The 22,291-nt window shown below is 50.6% G+C and overlaps 6 protein-coding genes across 6 annotated transcripts; 4 read left to right on the forward strand and 2 right to left on the reverse strand.

The window, feature by feature from the left end:
• Positions 1–379: 379 nt before the first annotated feature.
• BP01DRAFT_316031 (putative Rho guanyl nucleotide exchange factor) lies at positions 380–3,632 on the forward strand (the record flags this gene model as incomplete). Its single annotated transcript, XM_025572574.1, has 6 exons — positions 380–931; positions 996–1,304; positions 1,361–1,561; positions 1,619–1,837; positions 1,898–2,123; positions 2,173–3,632. 6 exons carry the CDS (start codon positions 380–382, stop codon positions 3,138–3,140), a joined length of 2,475 nt encoding a protein of 824 aa, XP_025432900.1. The 3' UTR covers positions 3,141–3,632.
• BP01DRAFT_355325 (SBDS family protein) lies at positions 3,633–4,614 on the forward strand. The gene is made up of 3 exons (XM_025574658.1): positions 3,633–4,147; positions 4,225–4,348; positions 4,479–4,614. The coding sequence occupies exons 1-3, from the start codon at positions 3,984–3,986 to the stop codon at positions 4,530–4,532; spliced, it is 342 nt and encodes a 113-aa protein (XP_025432901.1). The 5' UTR covers positions 3,633–3,983; the 3' UTR covers positions 4,533–4,614.
• A 285-nt stretch (positions 4,615–4,899) lies between these two features.
• BP01DRAFT_364483 (mismatch-specific DNA-glycosylase) lies at positions 4,900–7,399 on the reverse strand (the record flags this gene model as incomplete). Its single annotated transcript, XM_025576327.1, has 4 exons — positions 4,900–6,185; positions 6,906–6,915; positions 6,962–7,278; positions 7,342–7,399. The coding sequence occupies 4 exons, from the start codon at positions 7,397–7,399 to the stop codon at positions 4,900–4,902; spliced, it is 1,671 nt and encodes a 556-aa protein (XP_025432902.1).
• Positions 7,400–10,231: 2,832 nt separating this feature from the next.
• On the forward strand, positions 10,232–12,037 carry BP01DRAFT_372784 (putative NADPH oxidase (NoxA); the record flags this gene model as incomplete). Its single annotated transcript, XM_025576755.1, has 4 exons — positions 10,232–10,326; positions 10,378–10,632; positions 10,682–11,091; positions 11,148–12,037. The coding sequence occupies 4 exons, from the start codon at positions 10,232–10,234 to the stop codon at positions 12,035–12,037; spliced, it is 1,650 nt and encodes a 549-aa protein (XP_025432903.1).
• Positions 12,038–12,305: 268 nt separating this feature from the next.
• On the reverse strand, positions 12,306–16,101 carry BP01DRAFT_355327 (uncharacterized protein; the record flags this gene model as incomplete). Its single annotated transcript, XM_025574659.1, has 3 exons — positions 12,306–13,477; positions 13,534–16,002; positions 16,080–16,101. Coding segments are annotated over 3 exons (3,574 nt in total), but the record flags the coding sequence as incomplete, so codon positions are not given.
• A 150-nt stretch (positions 16,102–16,251) lies between these two features.
• utp10 (snoRNA-binding rRNA-processing protein UTP10) lies at positions 16,252–22,241 on the forward strand. The gene is made up of 5 exons (XM_025578011.1): positions 16,252–16,772; positions 16,855–19,891; positions 19,945–21,342; positions 21,399–21,543; positions 21,606–22,241. The coding sequence occupies exons 1-5, from the start codon at positions 16,396–16,398 to the stop codon at positions 22,049–22,051; spliced, it is 5,403 nt and encodes a 1,800-aa protein (XP_025432905.1). The 5' UTR covers positions 16,252–16,395; the 3' UTR covers positions 22,052–22,241.
• The last annotated feature ends 50 nt before the right edge of the window (positions 22,242–22,291 follow it).

A 22,291-nucleotide genomic window follows, 5' to 3' on the forward strand; every position in this document is an offset into this window, starting at 1 on the left:
GTCATAGCAGGCTTCTTTGTGCTTGCACTGTGCAGAGCTTCTAGTAACCAGTGTGACATTGATGCACGATCAGATGCAATAATGGCGGAGCACAGATCAGGTGTACACGCTTCGAGTATACACTCCAAGGCAGTGCCGCTCGATGGTTGTGCTCTAGACCCGCTTTAAGAATTTGCGTGTCACTGAGAAGAAGTATTTTGGAGGACTGAGAAATATGCCACCGCACTTTCTCACCATGTGCTGTGTTGGTCGTGGTTTCCTTCTGATTTGATGGCTGACAGTGTCATCGATTTTCAGCAGATATCAGTCAGCTTCTCTTGCTACGCGATTGAGTCATAGCGGTCAAGTTGTATGGAATCTGTCCGCGCGTCTGTTCCTCATGGAAGAATCCAAGGACATCGTTGAGACCCCACTGCTTGTCCTGGAGACGTCAGGACTCGAAAAAAAATCCAATAATGGCAATACCCCCGTTCCAGCAAGCTCTGACCCGGTGAAGGTATTCAAGCGATGGATAAATAGTCTACGATCCCGGAGAGGCTTTCCTCCTTCTGATCCTCAGAGATACGTCGAAGGCTGGATGGAGATTCCTCAAGCGGACTCTGACACCGGTCCTAAACTCTCTCTGACCCACGAAGCTCAAGAAAAGAAATGGGAGTCTTGGTCGAATCATTCCTCACATCTCGAGACAGTCAAGACAACAACAATCAGCATTGCTAGTCAAAGTGTTGTGCGTTCGAGAGGCACCACGCAGAGTACCACAAATCAGAGCATCAAGTCAGACCTTCGTGAATCGCTAGAGAGCATAAGACCAGCCTTGAGTTCTACTATCGACGAAGACGCTCAAAATAGAGCAATCAAGAGGCGTCGTGTCCTGCGAGAACTGGTAACTACAGAGTGCGATTATGTTTTCGGGTTGAAAGCACTTGCCGATGTATGCCATTCACTCCCCAGAACCTACATCCCCATTCCCGAGGGCTGGCCCTGACAACTTGCAGGCACTGTTCATTTTCTCCGTGCGACCTGAGATCTACTATAATGTCCAGCAGCTTCGAGATATACACGAAGATTTCCTGGCCCGACTTCGCAAGCTGACACCGATCTCTAATCTTGCTGGAGCCGAGTTTGACAACCTAGTGCCTCAGCCAACTCATAAGCATCTTAGCGCTCTCGAACTGGGATTCAAGGCACTCCACTCGAAGTCCTTGAGGTCGCGCAGTTTTAAAGCATCGGTAAACTCACGTCTTAGAGCTCTCGCTGCGGAGACAAGGGAGGCTCTAGAGGTTGCGCAAGCGGTCGGAAAATTGGTAAAGACATCACCCCAATCTTTTGGTTACTTCGCTGATGGCCCTCGCGTCCATAGTCGAGAAACTTCTCGACCTACAAGCTCTTCTGTAGTAGCTATGGTTTGCTCAGTTTCGATGTCGAATTGCTTCGTTCGTCTGTTCCGAATTGGCGAATCTTCGATCTAGGTATCGAGGCACTATCAAAATCCGTGGCTTCTATCGACAGACAGGCACATGAGGAACATAGGTCAATGGCCCTGGATGATCTTCTCATTAAGGTATGAGTCGTTCACCTACGCAAAGTATCATATATATATATATTCACAAGTTGATAGCCGGTCCAACGCTTGTGCAAGTATCCACTGCTACTGGAGGAGTTACTACGTTGGACGCACATTCAAGATGATCCATCCGCCCACGATGGGATTCGACAAATCCTCGAAAGCGTTCGACGGGTTGTGCAAGAAGTCAACCAAGTCAACAACAATCCGATCAACAGAATATTAGTCCTGAAGACGAGGGAACTACAGAATTTGCTGGACTTTCCAGAGGGCGTATGTTCTCAGTGTCAATCTTTATCTCCTCCAGCTACTAAGAGTGTGATTGGATTCTAGAACAAAACCCTTGATCTTTACAAGCAGCTCGGACCGCTGATCCTATGCGGTGTCTTACATGTTACATATTCCTCACCCACGGAGATCGTCGGCTGTTTCATGGTCTGCGTTCTGTTCAGCAGCCATATTCTTTTCGCTAACATGAATGACGACAATCGAAGGCTCCGAGCGCTGATGTGCCTTCATATCCCAGATCTGAAAATTGACACCCCGCATACTGGCGAAGGTAATAGAACTTCTTCCCAAGCACTATTCATGGACTAATAATTGAATAGACATCTGCTGTGAATGCGTTTTCTCCTGGAAGCTAGTATTTCAGGACTCTAACAAAAGATATGAGCTACTACTCAGCGCATCGTCTGCGACCGAGGAGAAGAAATGGACAACAGAGACGCTCAAGTGTGCGGCATTGTCTACCAAAGGACAGAGGGACATCTTGGAAAGATCACGACGGTACGCATTCATATCACTGGACTTGGTTCCGTTAAGTAGCACGGAGCTTCCTTTGGCACGCCGGCCATCTATGCAAGCATTAAGTGCATCCCGACCGCCACCTGAATACCCTATCATAGTCATCAAGAGGACACATTGCCCTTATCTCCTAGAGGAACATAATCCACAGAATGGCGAGAGCGAGCGTTTCAAGGAGCACCCAGACGACATTGTAACACCTATCATTGCTAGAAGACAAGACCGGATTCGCTTGGAGCGTGCAATTTCGGCAGTCTATACGCGGGATGCGCTTCCATATCCTGGCATGACTTTAGCAATGGGAGATCTTCTTTTCCGACCAGGCTCAATCATGAGAAGGAATATCAACCGGAAACAAATTCTTAGGCGACGTGCTAGCTTCGTGAACGTCAAGGCAACAAGAGCGGCAGCTGCCTCGGTCAAAACAGAGATTCGTCCCTTGAAAAGTGATTACAGGAAACTTGAGAAGAGCAATGGGAGTAATGTGATTCAGACACCGAAAGCAATCAGGCCAGAACCTAATGACCAGAAGGGACCTTGTCCTTCAAGCGATAGCAAGGAAACGATCAGGCGAGCCCGGACATTCAAAATGACAGGCACACCAAAATCAACGCCTTCGCCCGACTCCTTGTTGACTAAGAAGGAGACGGCTCAGAAGACTCCGGAAATCTCAACCATGAAGCCATCCACAATACGCAGGATGCTGAATTCCATGTCGACGAGGAAACCAAAAAAGAATGAACGCAAGAGAGTGGGGAGTGGAGCTTCATGATGACAATGATGCAACTGATTCCCAGGGGCACCTCTCTACTAGGAGCAAAAGGACAACTTGTGCATAAGTATGCATCTCAGGGGTGAACCAGTACTAACGAAGGCTGGACTTCATTCTTGCGGTTTCTTGAGGGTTCGAGAGTGTGGGGAAAATCGACACAGGCGTTGATGGGCGACTTGGCGGAAGGTGGGGACAATCAGCAGCGTTTGTCACCGTAAAGCGACCCAATTGCTCGGCAACTGAAGTGTGGTACGAGAATAGTGGTGAGAATGATGATGATAATGCTAGTTAGTGATGAGGAATTCTGATCACCTAATGAGCCCTAATGACTTCTCCACTAAACACACAAGGAGGGAAAATACTGGTGCTGTTGGGCGGATCAGTCGACGTAGCATGGAAAGCACCGATGACGTCGGGTTTCATTTCAGCTCACGATGGCATGTTTTGATCACGCTGGGATGTATTATTGAGGGTCTTTTGTTTCCAAGATGAGACCAGAATTTGTCTTAGCTAGATTTTAAGCATCGACCATATCTCCAGCATCATCAATTGACAACTACTGTCTCATCCATGCGAGCATTTGCCTGATTGCCGCTACTTCTTCGTTGATGACCCGTTTCGGGTAACATCCTAGTGACGTCATCCAGCCAACTGCCCCTCCATTCCTCCAACTCTTTCTACTTCACCTCAACTACTTTAATCTCACTTTCTCCCATCCTACCTTCTTCTCATTTTTCTCCAGCATCAAGACATCAAATCTGCATACTACGAGGATTCATCTGACAGAAGTACCCTTTCAAATCACTCAATTGATCCCCTATTACCACCCCTACAACCATCAAAATGCCTCGCGCCGTTGGTGAAAACTCCAAGATGTTCTACAAGGGAGCATCTGACGACTTCGTTATCTTCGTCGACAGTAACGACATTGTGAACAAGTGGCGCAAGGACCGCTCCATTCCCCTGTCCGACGTCGTTGACGGCTTCAAGATCTTTGTCACTCACAAGTAAGCTTCTCTCTCTCTGCCTTCTCATCTAGTCCTCTCGAACGAGGTTCATTAACCACCTTTGTCCATCTGTACAGGCACGGCGCCCAGGGTGTTCTCGACAACGCCAGCAAGTCCAGCCTCCAGAACGAGTTTGGCACCGATAACGAGGACGAGTGCCTGATCAAGATCCTCGAGAACGGTGAATTCCAGGCTACTCAGGTAGGTTCTCCACTGCCCTGCTCACTCCATAGTCTCGAAATCAAGTCAGATAAGATCGGATGAGATCTTGTGGACAATTTCAGCGGAAAGCAAAAAGCAGGTTGCTGACTTCGCTTGTGTGATCTATCAGTCCCGTGAGCGCCAGGATGACACCAACTTCCGTAACGGCCCTGCTCTTCGATAGATGGCTTATGCTTTTGTAATGAGCTGATGTGCTACTGCTGGCTGGCTGGCTGGCTGGCTAGCTGATGATCCCTGATCCTTCGGAAGTTCAGGGCATTTTAATTTATGTTCTTGTTTCTCTTAACGAGCCCATGTGTTTCTAGCGGATGATATGTTCTTAAACCTGGTATTTGGGGTGTTTGAAACGTGGAGTTTTATGAATGAGGTGCAATCGGTGGACGAATTATCTGTGGTCTGTCTACTGATGTGATAAATGAGAATCTAAATACCCATATCAGAACTGGAATATTTGTGCTTGTTCAGGTGAATATCAGTAGATTATCTTTTGCTAACGGGGTCATATATAAGTGGGCTCTGTATAAAGTCTATCATGGATCCTGACCGGGTATATCTTCCTGAGCAGCACTCTCTATCTGCTCCTGTGGAAGCGACTGCTGCTGCTGCTTCTCCCCCATCTCCCTCTCCCTCCGCCGCCTCTTCACCCAGTCCCCCAACTCATTCCAAACGGCCTGCTTTTCTGCTACCGACATCCCCGCCGCCAGCCCACTCGTCGTAGTAGCCACAAACACCCTCGCCCCCGGCCATCCCCCGTCTTTCGTAGATACCCCCATATTCATCTCCTCATCCTGCCACCCATACCGGAATTCCTCCTTCCGGATATTCCGCCCCGTCTTGACGCGCCACACCGCCTCCCAGATACTCTTCCCGACCAGACACACCACCGCCGGCCGCTGCGCCGCCACTTTGGCTTCTAGCACGGGCACCCCCGCGTCCATCTCCGCACGGCTGAGCATGCTGGCGTCCCGCGTCGGCCGCTCCACGATATTCGTGTTCCCAATGTTGTACAGCTCCGGCAGCGCGTACGTGTCTGATGGCGGGTGCCGGATCGCCGTGATGCCCGACCAGTGTAAAAGTTTCCAGAAGAGGTTGGATGGATGCGCGTAGGCGTGGCCTGTGATTCCCGTGAGGAGGCCTGGGTTTACGCCCACGAGGAGGAGGTCGAGGTTTGGCGGGATAGTATCGCGGAGGAGGCTGGGGGTGTTTTGTGGGGTGGGGGACTTGCGGGTACGGGTGCGAGGGGGTTTCGTCGTGGTGGTGGTGGTTGTTTGAAGTTGGGGTTCGGGGTGCGGGGTTGTGGATTGTGAGGGTGAGAATGAGGCTGTGGAGAATGGGGAGGATGAAGTGGTGCGTGAGCGGGTGAGGGAGCGAGTTATCCGTGTTGTTGTTCTTGTTGCTGCTGCGCGTGTGGCCGAGGGTAGGGTTCGATGCATGGTGGTCGTCGTGCGTCGGCGCTTGGAGGAGGAGGAGGAGGAGGAGGAGCAAGTGTTCAGTTCGTCTATCTCTTTTGAAGAGAGTGGCTGCTGCGAGGATGATGGCTTGCGTTTGAAGCTGATAGGCGCGATGTCTTGCTCGGATACGGAGGCATTGTTGTCTCTGTGCTTGGTTGTGGTCGTGATGGTCGGTCCGGTGGCGATATTCTTCGCGGTGTGAAAGTACTGGTTCAACTTCCCGTTGAAGCTGGTCTTCTTGTTCACGGGCACTTCCTCGCTCTCCCTGATGAGGCCAGGTTCTTCCTTGAGAGGCTTCGTGAGGAGCAGAGGCGACATTGCATTCGCTGCGACCGAGGTAGAGCGCGATGGGATGCTGTGCTGTTCTTGCAGGAAATCAGTAGAGGGAGGTTTTATGTCTACAAGTGATCTGGTTATTTGGTTAGCTAGGTTCGCGGGCTCATGTCCCATCCAATAAGCTCATCTCAATGGCAGAAAAATGCTGTGGCGTGGTTTGCCTGTCAAGTCTCACAAATGAATGAGATGGAGTCATGGTGCCTCAAGCGTCGCCTATGGATCCGTTATCCACTTCGAATGCCAGGAACGACTAATCCCAATGGAGTAATAATGGATAGCCACTAGCCTGTCATGTGTAGCTGATGCCTGAGGATACAGGCATTCAAGATTCTTCTCACTTTCTTTGTGTGCAGGGTTCAAAGGTAGTAGGTGTTAGTTTCTCGCAAGCAATACTCAGGATCCGGGTGTGCATTATAGTCTCTAATGATCTTTAGATTATGTATGCGAGGTATATGTTGGAAATGTACACAAGACATGACACAAATATTACAATTGCTCTTCCGAGCACAGGTCACTTATCCAATATGAATGTATGTGCTGATCACTTCAGCACAATAGGTGAGAAAAGTCATTGGACTGCCTCCCCGTCTTCCGCTTGCAAACGCCATCAGATGTAAAAGGGTATAGGAGATATCGCTGTCGTAAAATCCGTAGTCATAAGTCGTTCATCGAGGGCAAAAAAGCGAGCCAACGTCACATTATACTCTGTACTCGCTTCGCTTAGGCAGGGTCCAAGGTTCAGGACATACCACCTGTACTCTGGTCAGCTCATTTGTCACACAGTCGATGCGACTGTAACCCATACCTCTCCTTCACTATAAGCCCAGAAGTAAACCCCAATGCCAATGAGGTAGTATATCGCAGGGTCCGTCCCTTGGTAGAGGAGCATTGCGAGAAGAGCACTGAGAGGATAGAGGATCAATCGAAACTCGATGCTACGGTGCGGTGTCGAGCCCGCGACATATTTCAGAGGCCATTCCCACGCAATTCCGATCAAACCCATAAGCAAATTGAGGATTTGTAATATCGGAATCGGTGTGACCGCGCCGTTTAAATTTTGTGTCATGAAGTCCCAGAAGACTTTTGGCCAGATGAAGCCCTCGATTGCGCTTCCTATTTGAACTGACAATGAGCATAACATGTTAGCGATCAGAATTGATAACCAAGGCGAGGTGGTACACGTACATGATGCTGCAGTGAGGACGATCAAACGAGCCCAGTGGTTCTTGATAAGTCTTCCCATGACAGGCGAGGTGTTGGATGCAAAAAAAGTGTGGACAGTGCTGCCTTTCGTCCTGCGAAAGTGTCTATATTCGGGTGATGATGGTTCTCTTGGTGTTTTATCACCAACGTGCTGTTGGCTTGAGGGGGTATGGTAGATATCAGTCCATCACAGGGTCAACGATAGGTCCACAGGGTAATAATAGCAAAAGTGTAATTTCTTCTTGATCGCATGGCAGATGAAGCGTTCAAATGTCGGTGACCGTGCGTTTGAGATGTGGATGTCAAGATCAGATCAACCTCGTATCACCAGATCACATCACCTCAGTAGGTTCAGCCTCGAGAAGATCAGGTCATGCCTCGGAAAGGCCGATCCCTTGACATCAGTGAGATTGAGGAAGTGGTGAAGATGGAGTAGGGAGAGAGCGGCGGGACAATACATCCATTCATAGTAATTCCCAGCGGCAAAGAAGTACACACCACCTGACCGGCTTCTTTCTTCTTCAACTCGGGAAATCCATCCCAACCGAGCCAAACCACTTCCCATCTTGCCGTCTGCCACCTATCGTTGATGACCGAACGCCATAAATGCATCTGTCTTAGCAACCGCTCTTTTTGCCAGACCAATTGAGAACCTTGAGCCACTGAAATTCACCGACCCCCCGCCCTGCTTCTTCACAGAAGCGCAGCTCTCTGTACTCCTGATTGGGTGCTCAGGTTGGACTAGCCGTGGCCCATGCGACCGACTCAGGATCGAGTGACTTTGAAAAGCCCCGGTTGGGCGCTACCGGATGCAGTCGATAGCCACTGAGCGGCGAGAATCTGGCTAGATGGTCGCCTCCAGCGAGTCTTGAACGCCCGAGGAACGTGACGGTGGAGATGCCGATGCAGAGGGTTTTCGGAAACACACTTTAGCGGCTGATGCATCTGTACCAGTATCTTTTTCTTCACCTCTGATTGAACCACCTCGAGGTTCCTGTGGAGCAAGCGCCTTCTTGTGAAGACCGAGAAAGCGGGGAAGTTAAGTGGCTGGATGGCCTGTCAGTTCCTTTTTGCGTGGCCCCTGGAAGGCGCCTAGCCAGGCTACACAAAATCTACGCACCGAACGTCGCTTTTCTGCATTCAGTACAAGCGCCGTCCGTTGATGGCTCCTCGTTATGGATGTTGCCCACAGATATGAGGGTTTCCATGGCAAGGCAACTGAAAATGGTTGTCGTGAGTCACTCACTGATCTCTTTACAGTAGACTTCCATGGCAGGCTAATAATGTGGGTTACTCACATGGTCTGAGTCTAAATATGTGCAATCGTTATCACGGAGCTGTGTGATGGAACTTATCAACCGTGCAGCGCCAAGCGGCCTTAGAACACCTTCCGACTGACATGCTGATTCCTTCAATGCACTTTTCCCATCAATTCATGGCCCAGAGCTCACCTCGGAGGTGAATTCTATTTTGGTCTAGTACTTGGATGATATCTGTCTTGGCCAGCAGGAAGACCTTATTTTTGGCAGCATCATGAATCTATCTTCTTTCCCAGCCAGTGTATCTACAGCCACCACTAGGTAATCTGTCTTTTCTATGGTCGCTCGGGCCATGTGTGACGGGAAGCGCGCTTGCATAACGCTTCTCATAGGGTGAAGGCGACTTCCGACTCCACGGCTCCACCCTCTCAGAAAGCAAATTCCCACGAGACATGGAAAGTAGCCTGAACAGTTGCTGAACGAACCGAGCTTCGAAGATAATAGAACATCCTGGCGCCACATGGTTCGTCCTGAGGTAGATATCAAGATTTGAGAAGATAGACAAAGTGGTAATGAAAAGCCACCAAGCCATCCGGCTCTTCGGGCCCAGTCACGGCCCCAACCGATTCACCAATAATCACGGAATGATGATGGGCCCACAGCTGTCAAACCCCATGATAGACAGTGTGACGCTTGCCATTCGATGTTCCTGACCAGAAAATACGAGCATAAGTATGATCAATCACTGTGCAAAACCTTGGACACGGCTCGAAAGCTCATGGGCGACCTTTAGCGCACCATGCAATGGTGAGACTAAACGCTCTCTGCCAACACATTTAACCTACAAATGAATGAGAGAGGTGTGGTGAACGAGACTACGCTACTCTACCGGCTCATCCGCTTCCTGCAGGCTGCTCTAGCGTCGCTTAGGCTAAGGCCCTGAGCAGGGATTGCGTAAATATAGCAACACGTTTCCTCGACAAGGCGCTTTCCACTCTTCTTTTGCAACCAAAACCATATCTCTGGGAAACCTGACATCTGCCCGACAACGTTCACCGCTGTACCCCACACCGGAGGTCGCAAGAAACCGTCATATGCTGAGTACGACCACGATAACGATGATCGCATTTGGTCTAATGATTGGCCCCTAAATGGTCCCGAGCTTTCTTGCTTGATTGGTCTCTCCGCACGTTGAAGATTTCAGCCCGGCAGTTGAGAGAACAGGCTCTCTTTTCTGAGCATAGATCTTCGGCACCAGGGTCTGAGAGTACACACAGCTCATTACCGGCTCTTTTGATGTACTAAAAATACTCGGAGGTTTTCGGTATCTCCAGGATTCTAAGGAACTCGAACTGATCACACTCCTTGTCGTTCTGTGTGGATAGGTCATTGGCTGCTTTGTTGTTGCAGCTGTAATCAACAAGGCACCTGGCTTATGGAGTTATCCAGAAATGCAAGTTTCCGTGAAGAAAAGACTCGAAAGCATCTAGCATATTCATTAAGATCTATCGGAGTCGTATCTGATCATATCAAGGAAGCATCGCTTGTCGATGACTTGTCTGCTGACAGGAAAGACACCTACTTTCCTCTCTGTCTAGCATCTCACATCAACAATGACAACTGCCTGGAAGTCCCACTTTAGCGGGTCCAAAATCTGGTTCTATGCGTTGTTCTGGGGCTTGCATATTGTGCTTTTCGCAGTTGGATGGTAGGTCTCCTGCCTTCAAGATACAATTGGGACAATACTCACAGATCATAGGTACGTGCAGGCGACAAACCACAAACTTGACGCCCTGAACACGTTGAAGTTCTCAGTCTGGATCTCCAGGGGAGCAGGCTTAGTCTTGAGCTTCGATGCCGCTGTACTTCTTCTTCCCATGTGCAGAAATCTGCTCAAGACTGTGAGACCGCGACTGCGTTGGCTGCCTTTAGATGAGGCAATATGGTTTCATCGCCAAGTTGCGTATTCTCTCTTGATATTTACCATTATTCACACTGCAGCTCACTACGTCAAGTAAGTTAGACTCGAGAGTAGAGGGTACTCATATGCTGACAGATGTTAGTTTCTATAATGTCGAGAAAGACCATCTTCGCCCTACTACAGCAGTTCGGATTCATTTCACAGAGGCAGGAGGTATAACCGGCCATGTCATGCTACTGTGCATGATGCTGATGTACACAACCGCTCACCAGCGAATCCGACAGCAATCTTTCGAAACCTTCTGGTATACGCACCACCTTTTCGTCCCATTTTACTTGGCTCTTTACACTCACGCCACCGGCTGCTTTGTTCGTGACACGACGGACCCCATTTCACCGTTTGCAGGCAAGAAGTTTTGGAACCATTGCTTGGGATATGAGGGCTGGAGATGGGAGCTAGTTGGGGGAGCGCTGTACTTTTGTGAAAGGCTGTATCGAGAGATCCGAGCAAGGCGTGATACCGTGATCACTAAAGTGATCCGCCATCCTTATGGTAAGTTTAGCTTACATTTCCTGCAATAGGAGAAAGTACATGCTGACCCTTAGAAGACGCCATGGAAATCCAATTCCGCAAACCAAGCATGAAGTATAAAGCTGGCCAATGGCTCTTTATTCAAGTACCTGAAGTGTCCAGTAACCAGTGGCACCCTTTTACCATCACGTCGTGCCCATTCGACCCTTATATCAGTGTTCACGTCCGTCAGATCGGCGACTTTACCCGTGCCCTTGGAGACGCGCTGGGATGCGGGCCAGCGCAGGCAAGAGATCTAGAAGGCCTCGACCCATTGGGAATGTACGAAGTAGCCCTTCAGAACGGTCAAAAGATGCCGAAGTTGCGCGTTGATGGACCGTACGGAGCGCCGGCCGAAGACGTCTTCGAGAATGACATTGCGGTTCTCATCGGCACTGGTATCGGAGTGACCCCATGGGCCTCCATCCTCAAAAGTATATGGCACTCACGCGCTCGGCCTAACCCGCCTCGTCGTCTCCGCCGTGTCGAATTTATCTGGGTCTGCAAGGACACATCCTCCTTTGAATGGTTCCAGGCCTTGCTTTCTTCACTCGAGTCTCAATCTGCGTCGACAGCCGCCTATGAGGGGAGTGTCGAGTTCTTGCGTATTCATACGTATCTCACGCAGCGCCTGGACGACGACACAACAGCAAATATCTACCTAAATTCCGTGGGTCAGGACCTCGATCCTCTTACGGAGCTCCGGAGTCGGACAAACTTCGGCCGTCCCGACTTCAAGCGTCTATTTAATGCCATGCGTGATGGCTTGCAGAATCAGAGCTACATGTCGGGTTTATATGACAACACACCCACGCAAGTTGGTGTCTACTTCTGCGGCCCGAACTCAGCTGCGAGACAGATCCGCGAGGCGGCGTTGTCGACCTCGACCAAGGATATCAAGTTCAGATTCTGGAAGGAACACTTCTAGTTATCGGGTAATAAGTAGGCAGAAAAGGGGGGGCAATAAGCTGGGGCGCGGGATTCCTTCAACGATATGATACCATGACGATTGACGACTTTTCTTGACCTTGCTGTCTTCTTTCGAGTTTGTATGGATTTTGTGTTCGATACTCTGAGTTTTCTGTATTTGTGCCATGGCCTGTAACATATAGGGGGATTATATGGATGGGGATTGGATTTTTACTTAGTGCCAAGAATCAATTTTTGTTACACCAAAATGCTATAACTGCTAGTAGCCCTGGTCTGTCTACCTGGAAGACATACAGTCCTGAAATAAGAACTCTGGTGTTACATAATCTACATGCCAACCCTCTCGCTGGGCCTTCTAACCTCTCCCAACCTCACTACCATTATCCACGTCATCGTCAACCTCATCATCGCCATCATCAGGCATCCTAATCACCTCGCGCCCAATCTCAAGCCCCCTCTTCTCCACCATCCTCGCCGCAAGATCATCCAGCTCCTGCTCAATATCGACATGGATCCGCAACTCCTTCTCCACCAACACATTGTATACATGTCGCAGCTCGTCGAAGCCCATCCCTTCGCCCTTGCGCGCATCAGCGGGGTGATTCTCCCGGACAACGTCCGCGCGGAGATGCGTGAACGCGAGCATAATCAGCTCCTTCGACCAAGGACATGCCCGCATTCCACGGTAAAAAATCTCCTTGGCGCGCTGGATCTCGTGCAGCGAGAGTTCGAACAAAATGTAGAGTTTCCAGGTGGAGGGGTTGGAGCGGGCTGAGGATGAAGATGTAGAGGCGATTGTGGAGGTGGATGAGGAGGAGGAGGTCTGGTGGGGGCTCGCGGTGGTGGAGTCGTCGGCTATGGCTCCTTCGAAAGCTGCGCGGACGGAGTGGGAGGTTGAGCCGGCGAAGATGGGACGGCTGAGTTCGGTGTAGATGGAGAAGAGATGGGTTGTGATTGGAATGGGAGGGGCGGAAAGATTGTATGGGTCGGTTGGATTCTTGGTGGTTGTGGTGGTGCGGGTAGCCGAGGTGCTGCTGGTGATCTCGCGGACGACGCTGCGGACGCGGTCGTCGATGCGGAAGCGGGATTCGGTCCAGGCGAAGAGTGATAGGAAGATGGTGTTGTGGGGAAAGAGGGCAATGCTTTCGGAGAGGATGGCGCGGATGTGGGTTGGCTTGTAGGTGCGGCGCGTGTGGATGTGGTGGTACAAGAGTCTGGCGCGGGATTGGTGGAGGAGTTCGGCTGTGTAGGTTTTGAAGGGTCTGTGTTGCTCGGGTAGGGAGCTGAGCCGGTCAAGAGCGTGGGTGTACGCTTCGAAGGCTTTGTGGAGGTCTTGGGAGTTGGTGAGGTAGGAGAGGATGGCGAGGCTAACTGTGCTGGCTGTGAAGTTGGTGGCCTTGCGATGGGCGAGCACTTTTTCTTGAAGGTCGGAAAGATGCTGGTGTGGAGTGTTAGTGGTACATTATATATGGACTGCGGATTGGAGGGACTCACGCTCCGAATCTTGAGAAGGCTGGTGGGTGTGAAGGCTGGCAGGGTCGAGTCCTGCGGTAGAGCATTCAGATCAATGCTGTCTTGCGGGATGCTCAGCAGGATGTAGGCAGCATGGGCCATATTTTGAGTGTCCAGAAGCTCCCACAGCCATGTCTGCCAAAGTAGAATGCTATCCAGTCTGTCATAATCAGAGAACGTTTTGCTCATGGACAGGGCTGTTGCCCACACATGGTCAGCAGCGGCGTGATTGCCTGACCGACGCTCCATAAGGGCGTACGCGTTGTACAAGCGTAGATTAGATGATCTCTTCTTGAGTAAAGACTTCGCAAACTTCTTCGCATCTTTGCTACTGCATGCGAACTCTACGCAGAGCGTAAACTCGGCCAAGTCATCATTGCTGGGAGCGGCATCCACCAGCATTCTCAAAGCTCGTCGTGTCCAGAGAGGAACAACATCAAAATCTGAGTTCGAGATGGCTGTGTTCCATGTGCATAAAGACGAGAACCAACTCTCTTTTTCGGACATGAGAGTCTCAATTGTGCTGATGAAATTCTGCTGAGGAAATTGAAAAGGAGACAGAGCTGCAGATTCGTTTGCTGCAGGGGCGCGCGAAATCCAGTCATTAATCATAGAAAATGCGGTGCTCATGACTTCGTTCCGAACGAATGGATCCCCGGCCGTACGGCCATTTGTCTCTTGATTCTCCTCTGTTACTATGGGCGGAAGGCGACAGAAGGAGATAAGGCCATCGAGCAGCAATGTCGGCGAGTCCACGTGCCAAACAAGAGACAGGATTTCGTCGAGGTCGGAGGCTAGGATCACTCGGTAAGGATCATCCTGCTCGGAAATGTTAAGACTGAAAGCAGGCAAACGGGCATTGGTGATTCTTTCTCTTTCGCATGGTGCCCAGGACGGGAGCAATGCCTCTGAATCGAGCTGAAATACAGGCTTGAATTCCTGCTGAGTGGGAAGTTCTCTGCTGCCACTACTCCATCCTTTTGCACCCGCATCACCAACTCGGGCGATTTCGGAATCCCAAAAGTCGAGGAATGTTGACAAGAGCTCTTTGTCATCTTGAATTCCCTGCAGAGAATCTGGTCGAAAGAAGGCTATTTCAAGTATCGCCTGCCAGAGCGCTGTTGCATGCTCAGCATATCCTGCTTCGCGCATGAAAAGTGTCAACCGGAGGAAGAGATACATCTGGATCTGGGAGTTTCCCGGACTTTCCGGCGCAGACTTGTTGAGCCTCAAACACTCCACGTATGTATTGAAGCATTGCTGGTACGTGAAATTGAGGAACTCAGTTTGACGAAAGTCAAGGTATTTCACCCAAAGGCTGATATACTGCGAATTGGACCGTAGAACCGTCTGCCACTGGGTGGACAGCTTCTTGGTATCCCAGAGCTTTGCGCCCTCTTCAAGATAGCCCAGTAGAAGGCGATCCTTAGCATCGCTCTGACCGACCTTTTTCAAGGCCTTCTCATACAGAGACAATTTGATGTCGGCTAAGCTCTGCTTTTCCGCATACGTTAGGGGTTTGATCTCGCCAGCTGATCCGCGTAACAAGGATTCTTGATGGTCAATATATTCAAGCCAGCGATTGATATCTGCGGGATCCTTCTCCAAACCTTGCGACAACAGCGCATTCCTCTGCTTGATCTGCTCATCGGGATCTCCTCGAATGCCATATTCTCCATCAATGTCACTGTCAGACGTGGCCTCGACGTCACTAGGCAAATGTTCTTCTGGTTTTGCTTTACCATGAATCGAGCGATATGCGTACTTCTCATCGTCGTAATCAAACTCCCCGAAAGCTCCTAGATGCTTTCGACTTTCGGAAGTACTCAAGGGCAGATAGTCTTTGGAGAAGTCCGCAGCCGCGTCGAGCAATGACTGGGGCTTGAATCGAAGCAATCGGGGTTGTTGCTTGTTGAGGGCCGAAAGAATACTTTTCGCTTTCGTTCGCGAGAAAGCTTTCCTTTGTAGCTCATTTCTGATGACCAGCTTGTCTTCCACGACGCTGTCCCGGTCTATGCGATAGCTCGAGGGCAAACCCAACACATTGCCTCGCCCCACTCGGTAATAATCAGGAACACTGTAGCGATGAAGTGTACCATAGATCAAGTTGTACTTGTCGCCTTTGCGATCAATGACGTAGAGTTCCGACCTGTCGTCCTTCCCTGTGGTGTGACGGTCCAATATCGAAGTATGAGGGGTCTCGGGAGTGGGCCGATCATAGCGATCGGCTTTGTCAAAGCGTGCGTGATGTTCTTTGTCTTTGTGTTTTCGACGACTCTCCCGGGACCTCGATCGATCGCGACGATGAGATCGATGTCTTGTGTGGCGCTCTGAATGAGACCTGGACTTGTCCTCGCGGCTGATGGTGTCGCGACGCGGGCGCTCGGGTGGATGATCAGCTTCGGGCGGAGGAAGCTTGAAGCTAGCGAAGCGAGGAACGGGTTTCTTCTCCTGTAAAAAGAAAAGTGATGATATGTTAGTTGGGATTTTGTAGTAGCTAGGCGACTCAGAAAATCATGACTACTCACCTGGGAGCCAGACGAATCCATACTCCTGAACAATCAAAGCCTCATATCAGCAGGGAATCTCCGCCTTCTCCAACAGCAGCGGGCGGGCGGGCGGTGATGAAGGCTGGAAAAACTCCGCTCCCGCTTGCCGCACTTTTTTCCGGTCTTTAAAAAAAAGTTGCTCCGAGCTTCACTGAATCCCATCGGCGCCGGGGAAATTCTGCCCGCCAAATTCACTACAACCCGTGTCGAAATTCACAGGTGGCGCTCGTTGAGGGATGGGTGTTTGGTGCAGTTGTTGATCAACCTAGAAAATACGGAATAAGATTCACTCAACATGGCTTCATCTCTCGCCGCGCAGCTCGCGCAGGTTGCGGCAAAGTCGACCAACCAGTTGGATCTCAAGGCTCAGCGCATTTCGCATTCGCACTCCCTACTCTATGACCGGAGAGTCGCTACTTCCCAAGACTTTGACACCATTTACTCGAAATGCTACATTGGGTTCAAGGAGCTATGCCAACTCGACCCTCGATTCTCCCCGTTCGAGCGCACGATCTTCAGCCAACAGAGCATGTCGGAAGACCGCACGGAGATGACTGCTGCTCAGAACAAGGACCTTAACGCCGTTTTGGAGGCATTCTTGGCCTTGGTTGGAGGCAGGCTTATGTTAAGGCCTGCTGTAGAAGCCGTTGACTGGCTTATCAGACGCTTTCGGTATGACCACGACATGGGATTGGGATATCTCCATGTTTGGAGAATTTTCGCCTCCCTAACAATTGTGCTGACTGTATGACAGAGTCCACGAGTACAATACCGAATTTACCATCCTTACATTCCTGCCATACTACAATACGCCCCTCTTCCTGAGACTCCTATCGATCTTGCCCGAAGATCTGACGCCGACCTTCAAAATCCTGAACCCGTACAAGAAGAGCAACATCAACCCCCCACGTCATCCTCTTCTGCACAGCGCTACAACCAATAAGCTGTTTTTCGCCGCTCTCAATAGATATACCCTTCAGGTTAGCAGGCAGCGGGCGCATCATCACGCGCTTCTATCGTTTTGGGCCGGAATGATCACGGAAGCGACTGCTGGAATGCTGAACTCCTCGCGCACTGGTCGGAGAGATATCGAAAAAGAGAAGCACGAGGATGTCATACTCAAGGTGCTTCCGGTTCTGAATGACGGTCTGGGACTCAAGGACGTTTCGGAGCTGGTCATTGGCTGCTACATGGTTTGCGTCGTTCTGGCCACCAAGGCTTCGCTAAACGAAGAATTCCTTGATTCTCTCATGGAGGCTGTTGCGGGCTCTTGGACGGAAGAAACCAGAGAATCAGGTCTCATCTGTTTGTCTGTCCTAGCACAACACAAGCCTGACACGACAATTCCCAAGAAAGCCTTCAAGGCACTGCTCCGTTTGGAGGATCCCGTACAGCGGCTGGCCGAGCTTTCCGCTCAATACAAGACTTCCCACCTGATTCTTGGTCTGGTCGCCGGCTGCGTCAACGATCTCTCCAGACAAAAGAATTTGGCACGCCTGGAGCTCCTCTCTGAGATCTTCAATGCTCGTCTTCTTGAAGAATCGGACACGGCCAAGGCTATGTCCCTGATTCTTCACGCCACTAGCAATGCGCATCGGGAGGGTACTTTGGCTCTCGACGCTCAGACTCAACTTGCGGAGCTCGTGCAGCACTTCAGTCAGTCTGACTCCCTGCGACCGATTTTCCAGAAGACTATCGAAGAGGCCCAACTCGATATGGCTGCGCTGGAACACAACCTCCAAATCGTCATTGAATCTGCACCTGCGCCCAAGGCTATTGAGGATGTGGAGATGGGGGATGTTGAAGTTGAAAAGGCAGAAGATCGGTTCCCATCTGCCCTCGAATCTCTGGATGGAAAGAGCTTGGAGGTCTCGGCTCTTAGTGCACAAACACTCCCTGTTTTCGAAAGCCTTGTGCAAGTGTTTGCTCTAGGAGTTGGCTCTGATGAAAAGCTGGAGTCCTTCGGCAGCTTGCCGTTGTTGAAAAAAACCGATGCCTTCAAATCACCACAGTACCTGTCGTTTTTGACGAGAGTATTAACTGGATTCTACCCTACTGGTACTAGAGTTGCTGCGTTGAAGCTGATCTCTTCATTGTTGTCCTTCGCACCTTCTGACGTCGATCTTCAAGCTCTGCTGCCCTTCCTACTGGTAGCACTTGCTGATCCAACTGAGCGGGTTCGACGCGAAGCGACGGACGTTCTGGCAGCACTCAGTAGCCTTTACAAGAAGAATAAGAAGGTCGATATCAAGCCCTGGGCCAACGAAACATTGTATGGCCAGCAAACCAAGAATGTAAAGTGGATGGCCAGTCGTGATGCACAGAAGCTCGTGGAGCGTGTCCTCATTCCCGGCTTAGAGGAATATATTCTCGACCAGGCTCATATTGGTCGCGTTCTCGAAGCCACTTTGCGGGGCGTGTCCACATCCGATTCCACGGCAACTGAACTCAAGAAGTCACTTCGACTCAGTATCTTCACCTTCTTGTGCTCTCATGCTGTTTCTATGCCTCTTCTTGCTCCCAAGCTGGGATTGCTGAAGCTTCTAAACAGAATCGATAAGGCAGGTGGCACAACCCGCACGAAGGAACTCGAGCCCCTTCTGAAATCTTGGCGAGAGCTCGACCAGCTGAAAGTCGAGGAGATTTGTGACAAGGAACGCGTTTCCGTGGCTGAGATGGAAAAGCAGGTCGTTATGACAGTTACACCGAAGGAGAAGGATGCGATCATTGTGCTCCTGTCGAATGTGAGCCCTTATTCGACTGGCCTCAGACCTTCTTTTGTTGCTTCTATCTTCAGCCGCATGAAGGATATTTGGGCGTTGGTGCCTGAAGACCGACAAATCGAGGCTTCAGAGAAGCTGTTTGTCATCTCGCTCGAGGAGCCGAATTCTCCACTCGTCAGTGGATGCAGAGATGTCCTGCGCAGCGTGCCACTGACCGGATCCGTGCTTCAATTCTTCCTGCAGAAGATCCCTGTCTCCATTACTGACATGGAATCTGCCGGTCCGGCACCGAAGAGGAGACGCACCAGTCAGACTAACATGGTTGCGATGACTGTTAAAGATGAAGCTCAACTCAGCAAGTTAATGGAGAAGACGACGTTCATTTTGGAGCTGGTGGACAGCTCGAACCCTGAATCCCACCCCGAACTAGCTGACGGACTCTTCCAGACACTGGCAGCTCTTCATCATTTCAAATCACAGATTCAGTCCGGAATGAGTTACTTGCTCAGCTTGACGCTCGGCAGCCTTTTGGCTATTGTTAACAAGTCGAAGCAAACAGCTAAGGCTCAATTTGACACTTCAGTCATTCGAGCTGATCTTGTTGTTGATTGTGTCCGTACGACGGACAGTCCTCAAGTGCAAAACGCAGCACTATTGCTCGTTGCTGGCCTGTCAATCATTGCCCCTGAATTAGTGCTGCACAGCGTCATGCCTATTTTCACTTTCATGGGCTCTAGCGTGCTCCGTAAGGACGATGATTACTCCGTGTCTGTTATCGATCAGACTATCGATCAAGTTGTTCCGGCTCTTATCCAGTCTCTTCGCAATCAAAAGCGCGACGTGGTCTCTGGAACCTCCGAGTTGTTGCTTAGTTTCACCGCTGCTTTTGAACACATCCCTGCCCACCGTCGTCTGCGTTTGTTCCATGCTCTGGTTACTAAACTCGGAATGCTGGACTTCTTGTTCGCTGTTCTGGCCATGCTGGCCAATCGCTATGCTATGGACAAGGATGTTCTTGTATTGATGACTGGCCTTGCTTCTGATGCCAGCGCGCCTATTGAACTCGAGGTATGTGGCTTGATATCCGTTAGTGTTCGTGCTTGTGGCTAACTATCTTACAGACTTACAGCAAGTTCTTGGACCTGGTCATCGACTCCCTCAAGCCCAAGCCTGGCATCTCTCAAGTCCTGCTTGGAATTGGAAGTGATGACGGCCGTGAACCCCAGAAAGTCGCTGTTGACTTGCTCCGGTCATTGGCTCACCTATTCAAGCACTCATCGCTGAAGGTGAAAATGGCAAAGGCTTTTGCAACCGACTCGGAAGATCAGACAGTTCAAATCCGTACCCACTTCTCTCATATCTTGGAGAAGGTTCTGTTTATTGGCGAATCTATGCAGACCAACAAACCCATTAGTCAAGCGAACGGCGATGTCCTCAGTGCTCTGTTCGGCACCTTGTCTCTTGTTGACTTCCTTGATACTATCGAGGTTCTTCTTGGACGTCCTGACGATGAACTTCGCCGGAAAGTTCTCCGACTCTTGGAGGGTCGTTTGCGCCAGAATCCCGAGACTGATGGTGTGTCTCAGAACCGCATGCTGGATTTCCTGCCTACATTGGTCAGCATTGTGGAATCATCGCCAGATATCTTGCTCAAGCATGCTGCAGTTGCCTGCATCGACCGTATCGCTGAGAAGTATGGTCGGAAAGATCCCTTCAAGGTTGCCAGCGCTGCTCAGGTGGTTGCAGGCTCATCTTGCATTGGTCAAGATGATGAACGCATTCGCATCATGGGCGTATTGTGCCTTGCCTCTATGGCTGAGGTGCTTGGCGATGCTCTGATTCCAGCGCTTCCAGATGCTCTTGGCCGCTCCCTTGAGTTGCTGGAAATGAGCTTGGAACCTGGCAAGGTCAATTCGAGATTGCATGATGCTGTCTTGTCTTTCTTCTCTGCCCTCTTCGTGCATATCCCTTACATGGTGTCTGCATCCAACCTTGATCAGCTCTTGCTACTCTGCCACAAGTCCGCTATCACTGAGGACATTGAAGATGACAGTCGCGAGGAGACTCTCCGACTCATGGCTCGCAAGGTCGATGTGGCTGCGACATTGGCCGCCGTCGACCGCAACTGGCAACACGCTGTGGAAACTGGCTCCGACGCAATCTTGGAGACTCTAGGCGTAGTCAGCCTTGCCATTGAGAAACATCCCAAGTCCGCCACCGTCAACAACCTGGCGGTCATCACTAGTATCCTGTTCAAGGCGTTTGACCTCCGCCGCCAGCAAATGTCCTCCGATTTCAACGTCGCTTTCGACTCGTCCAGCCTGGATGAGATCGAGGATGTCATCAACGAGGTCGCCATCAAGATGGTTTACAAGCTGAATGACACCACGTTCCGCCCTATCTTCACCAAGCTCCTGGACTGGGCCACCTCTACTACTGCGAAGAAAGATACGCAAGGCAGCCTGGCTCGCCTTACGACCTTCTACAAGTTCCTTCAAGTCTTCTTTGGAACCCTTCAGGTAAGCTTGAGCTCAAGCAACTCAAATATGACCACGATCATCTCTAACAGAGTCAGTCTATCGTCACCGGGTACGCCAGCTACATCATCGAGAGCGTTGTCAAGGTCCTTGCCAAGGCCAGCCCCTCAAATCAAAACACCAAGAGTCTATGGTTGGCCACGATGCGCATGCTCCGCAATGCCTTCGAGCATGACCAAGATGGTATGTCACACCCTGCGCACATCAACCGTGGGACCTCATGTACTAAACAAACGATCCCCTAGAATTTTGGCAATCCCCCTCTCACCTCACCGCGATTGCTCAGCCTTTGATCTCTCAGCTGGCCCATGCCACAAACCCCTCCACAGCCGCCATAGTCATTGCTGAGGCCGTTCCAGCCATCACTGAACTGGCCGTCGCCGCGGACTCAACCGACAACCACAAGGAACTCAACACGGCGTTGATGCGTCTTCTGCGGCCCTCAGCCGGCCCCTCCGGCAAGGCCGTTGCCGGTGGTGAGAATCCTCACACGCGCCTTGCCGCCCTCAAGGCGGAGCAATCTCTCACCGAGCAACTCGGCGAGGAATGGCTTGCTTTGCTTCCAGAGATGTTGCCTTACATTAGCGAGTTGATGGAAGACGAGGACGAGAACGTTGAGCGCGAGGTCAGGAAGTGGGTCAAGCAGATCGAGGGGGTATTGGGTGAGCGATTGGATGATATGCTTACCTAAGCCGGTGGAAAGATTTAACAGAAGGGGAAGGGAAGTGAAGAAAGAAGTCTTGGTTGAGTTTCTTATATGATGCCGGACGGCGCACATTTGGAGTGGGGGTCTTTCGTGTGTAAATATTGCGTTTTGAAAAGTTTCCAGCATCAGTGTTTGAGTTTTTCTGTGATGTCGAATGTTGTTGGTGTTCTTCAACATATATACCTCATTCTTCTTGTCTACTGCTAGAAAGAATCCACTTGAACT

This window comes from Aspergillus saccharolyticus, assembly GCF_003184585.1.
Source record: "Aspergillus saccharolyticus JOP 1030-1 unplaced genomic scaffold BP01scaffold_9, whole genome shotgun sequence".
Lineage (NCBI taxonomy): Eukaryota > Fungi > Ascomycota > Eurotiomycetes > Eurotiales > Aspergillaceae > Aspergillus > Aspergillus saccharolyticus.

Bases quoted from the DNA above. Each gene is read 5' to 3' on its own strand.
- BP01DRAFT_355325 (XM_025574658.1), top strand. From the start codon at position 3,984: ATGCCTCGCGCCGTTGGTGAAAACTCCAAGATGTTCTACAAGGGAGCA. The intron at 4,148-4,224 runs GTAAGCTTCTCT...CCATCTGTACAG, and splicing joins AAGATCTTTGTCACTCACAA to GCACGGCGCCCAGGGTGTTC. The intron at 4,349-4,478 runs GTAGGTTCTCCA...GTGATCTATCAG, and splicing joins GTGAATTCCAGGCTACTCAG to TCCCGTGAGCGCCAGGATGA.
- utp10 (XM_025578011.1), top strand. From the start codon at position 16,396: ATGGCTTCATCTCTCGCCGCGCAGCTCGCGCAGGTTGCGGCAAAGTCG. The intron at 16,773-16,854 runs GTATGACCACGA...ACTGTATGACAG, and splicing joins TGGCTTATCAGACGCTTTCG to AGTCCACGAGTACAATACCG. The intron at 21,544-21,605 runs GTATGTCACACC...ACGATCCCCTAG, and splicing joins CTTCGAGCATGACCAAGATG to AATTTTGGCAATCCCCCTCT.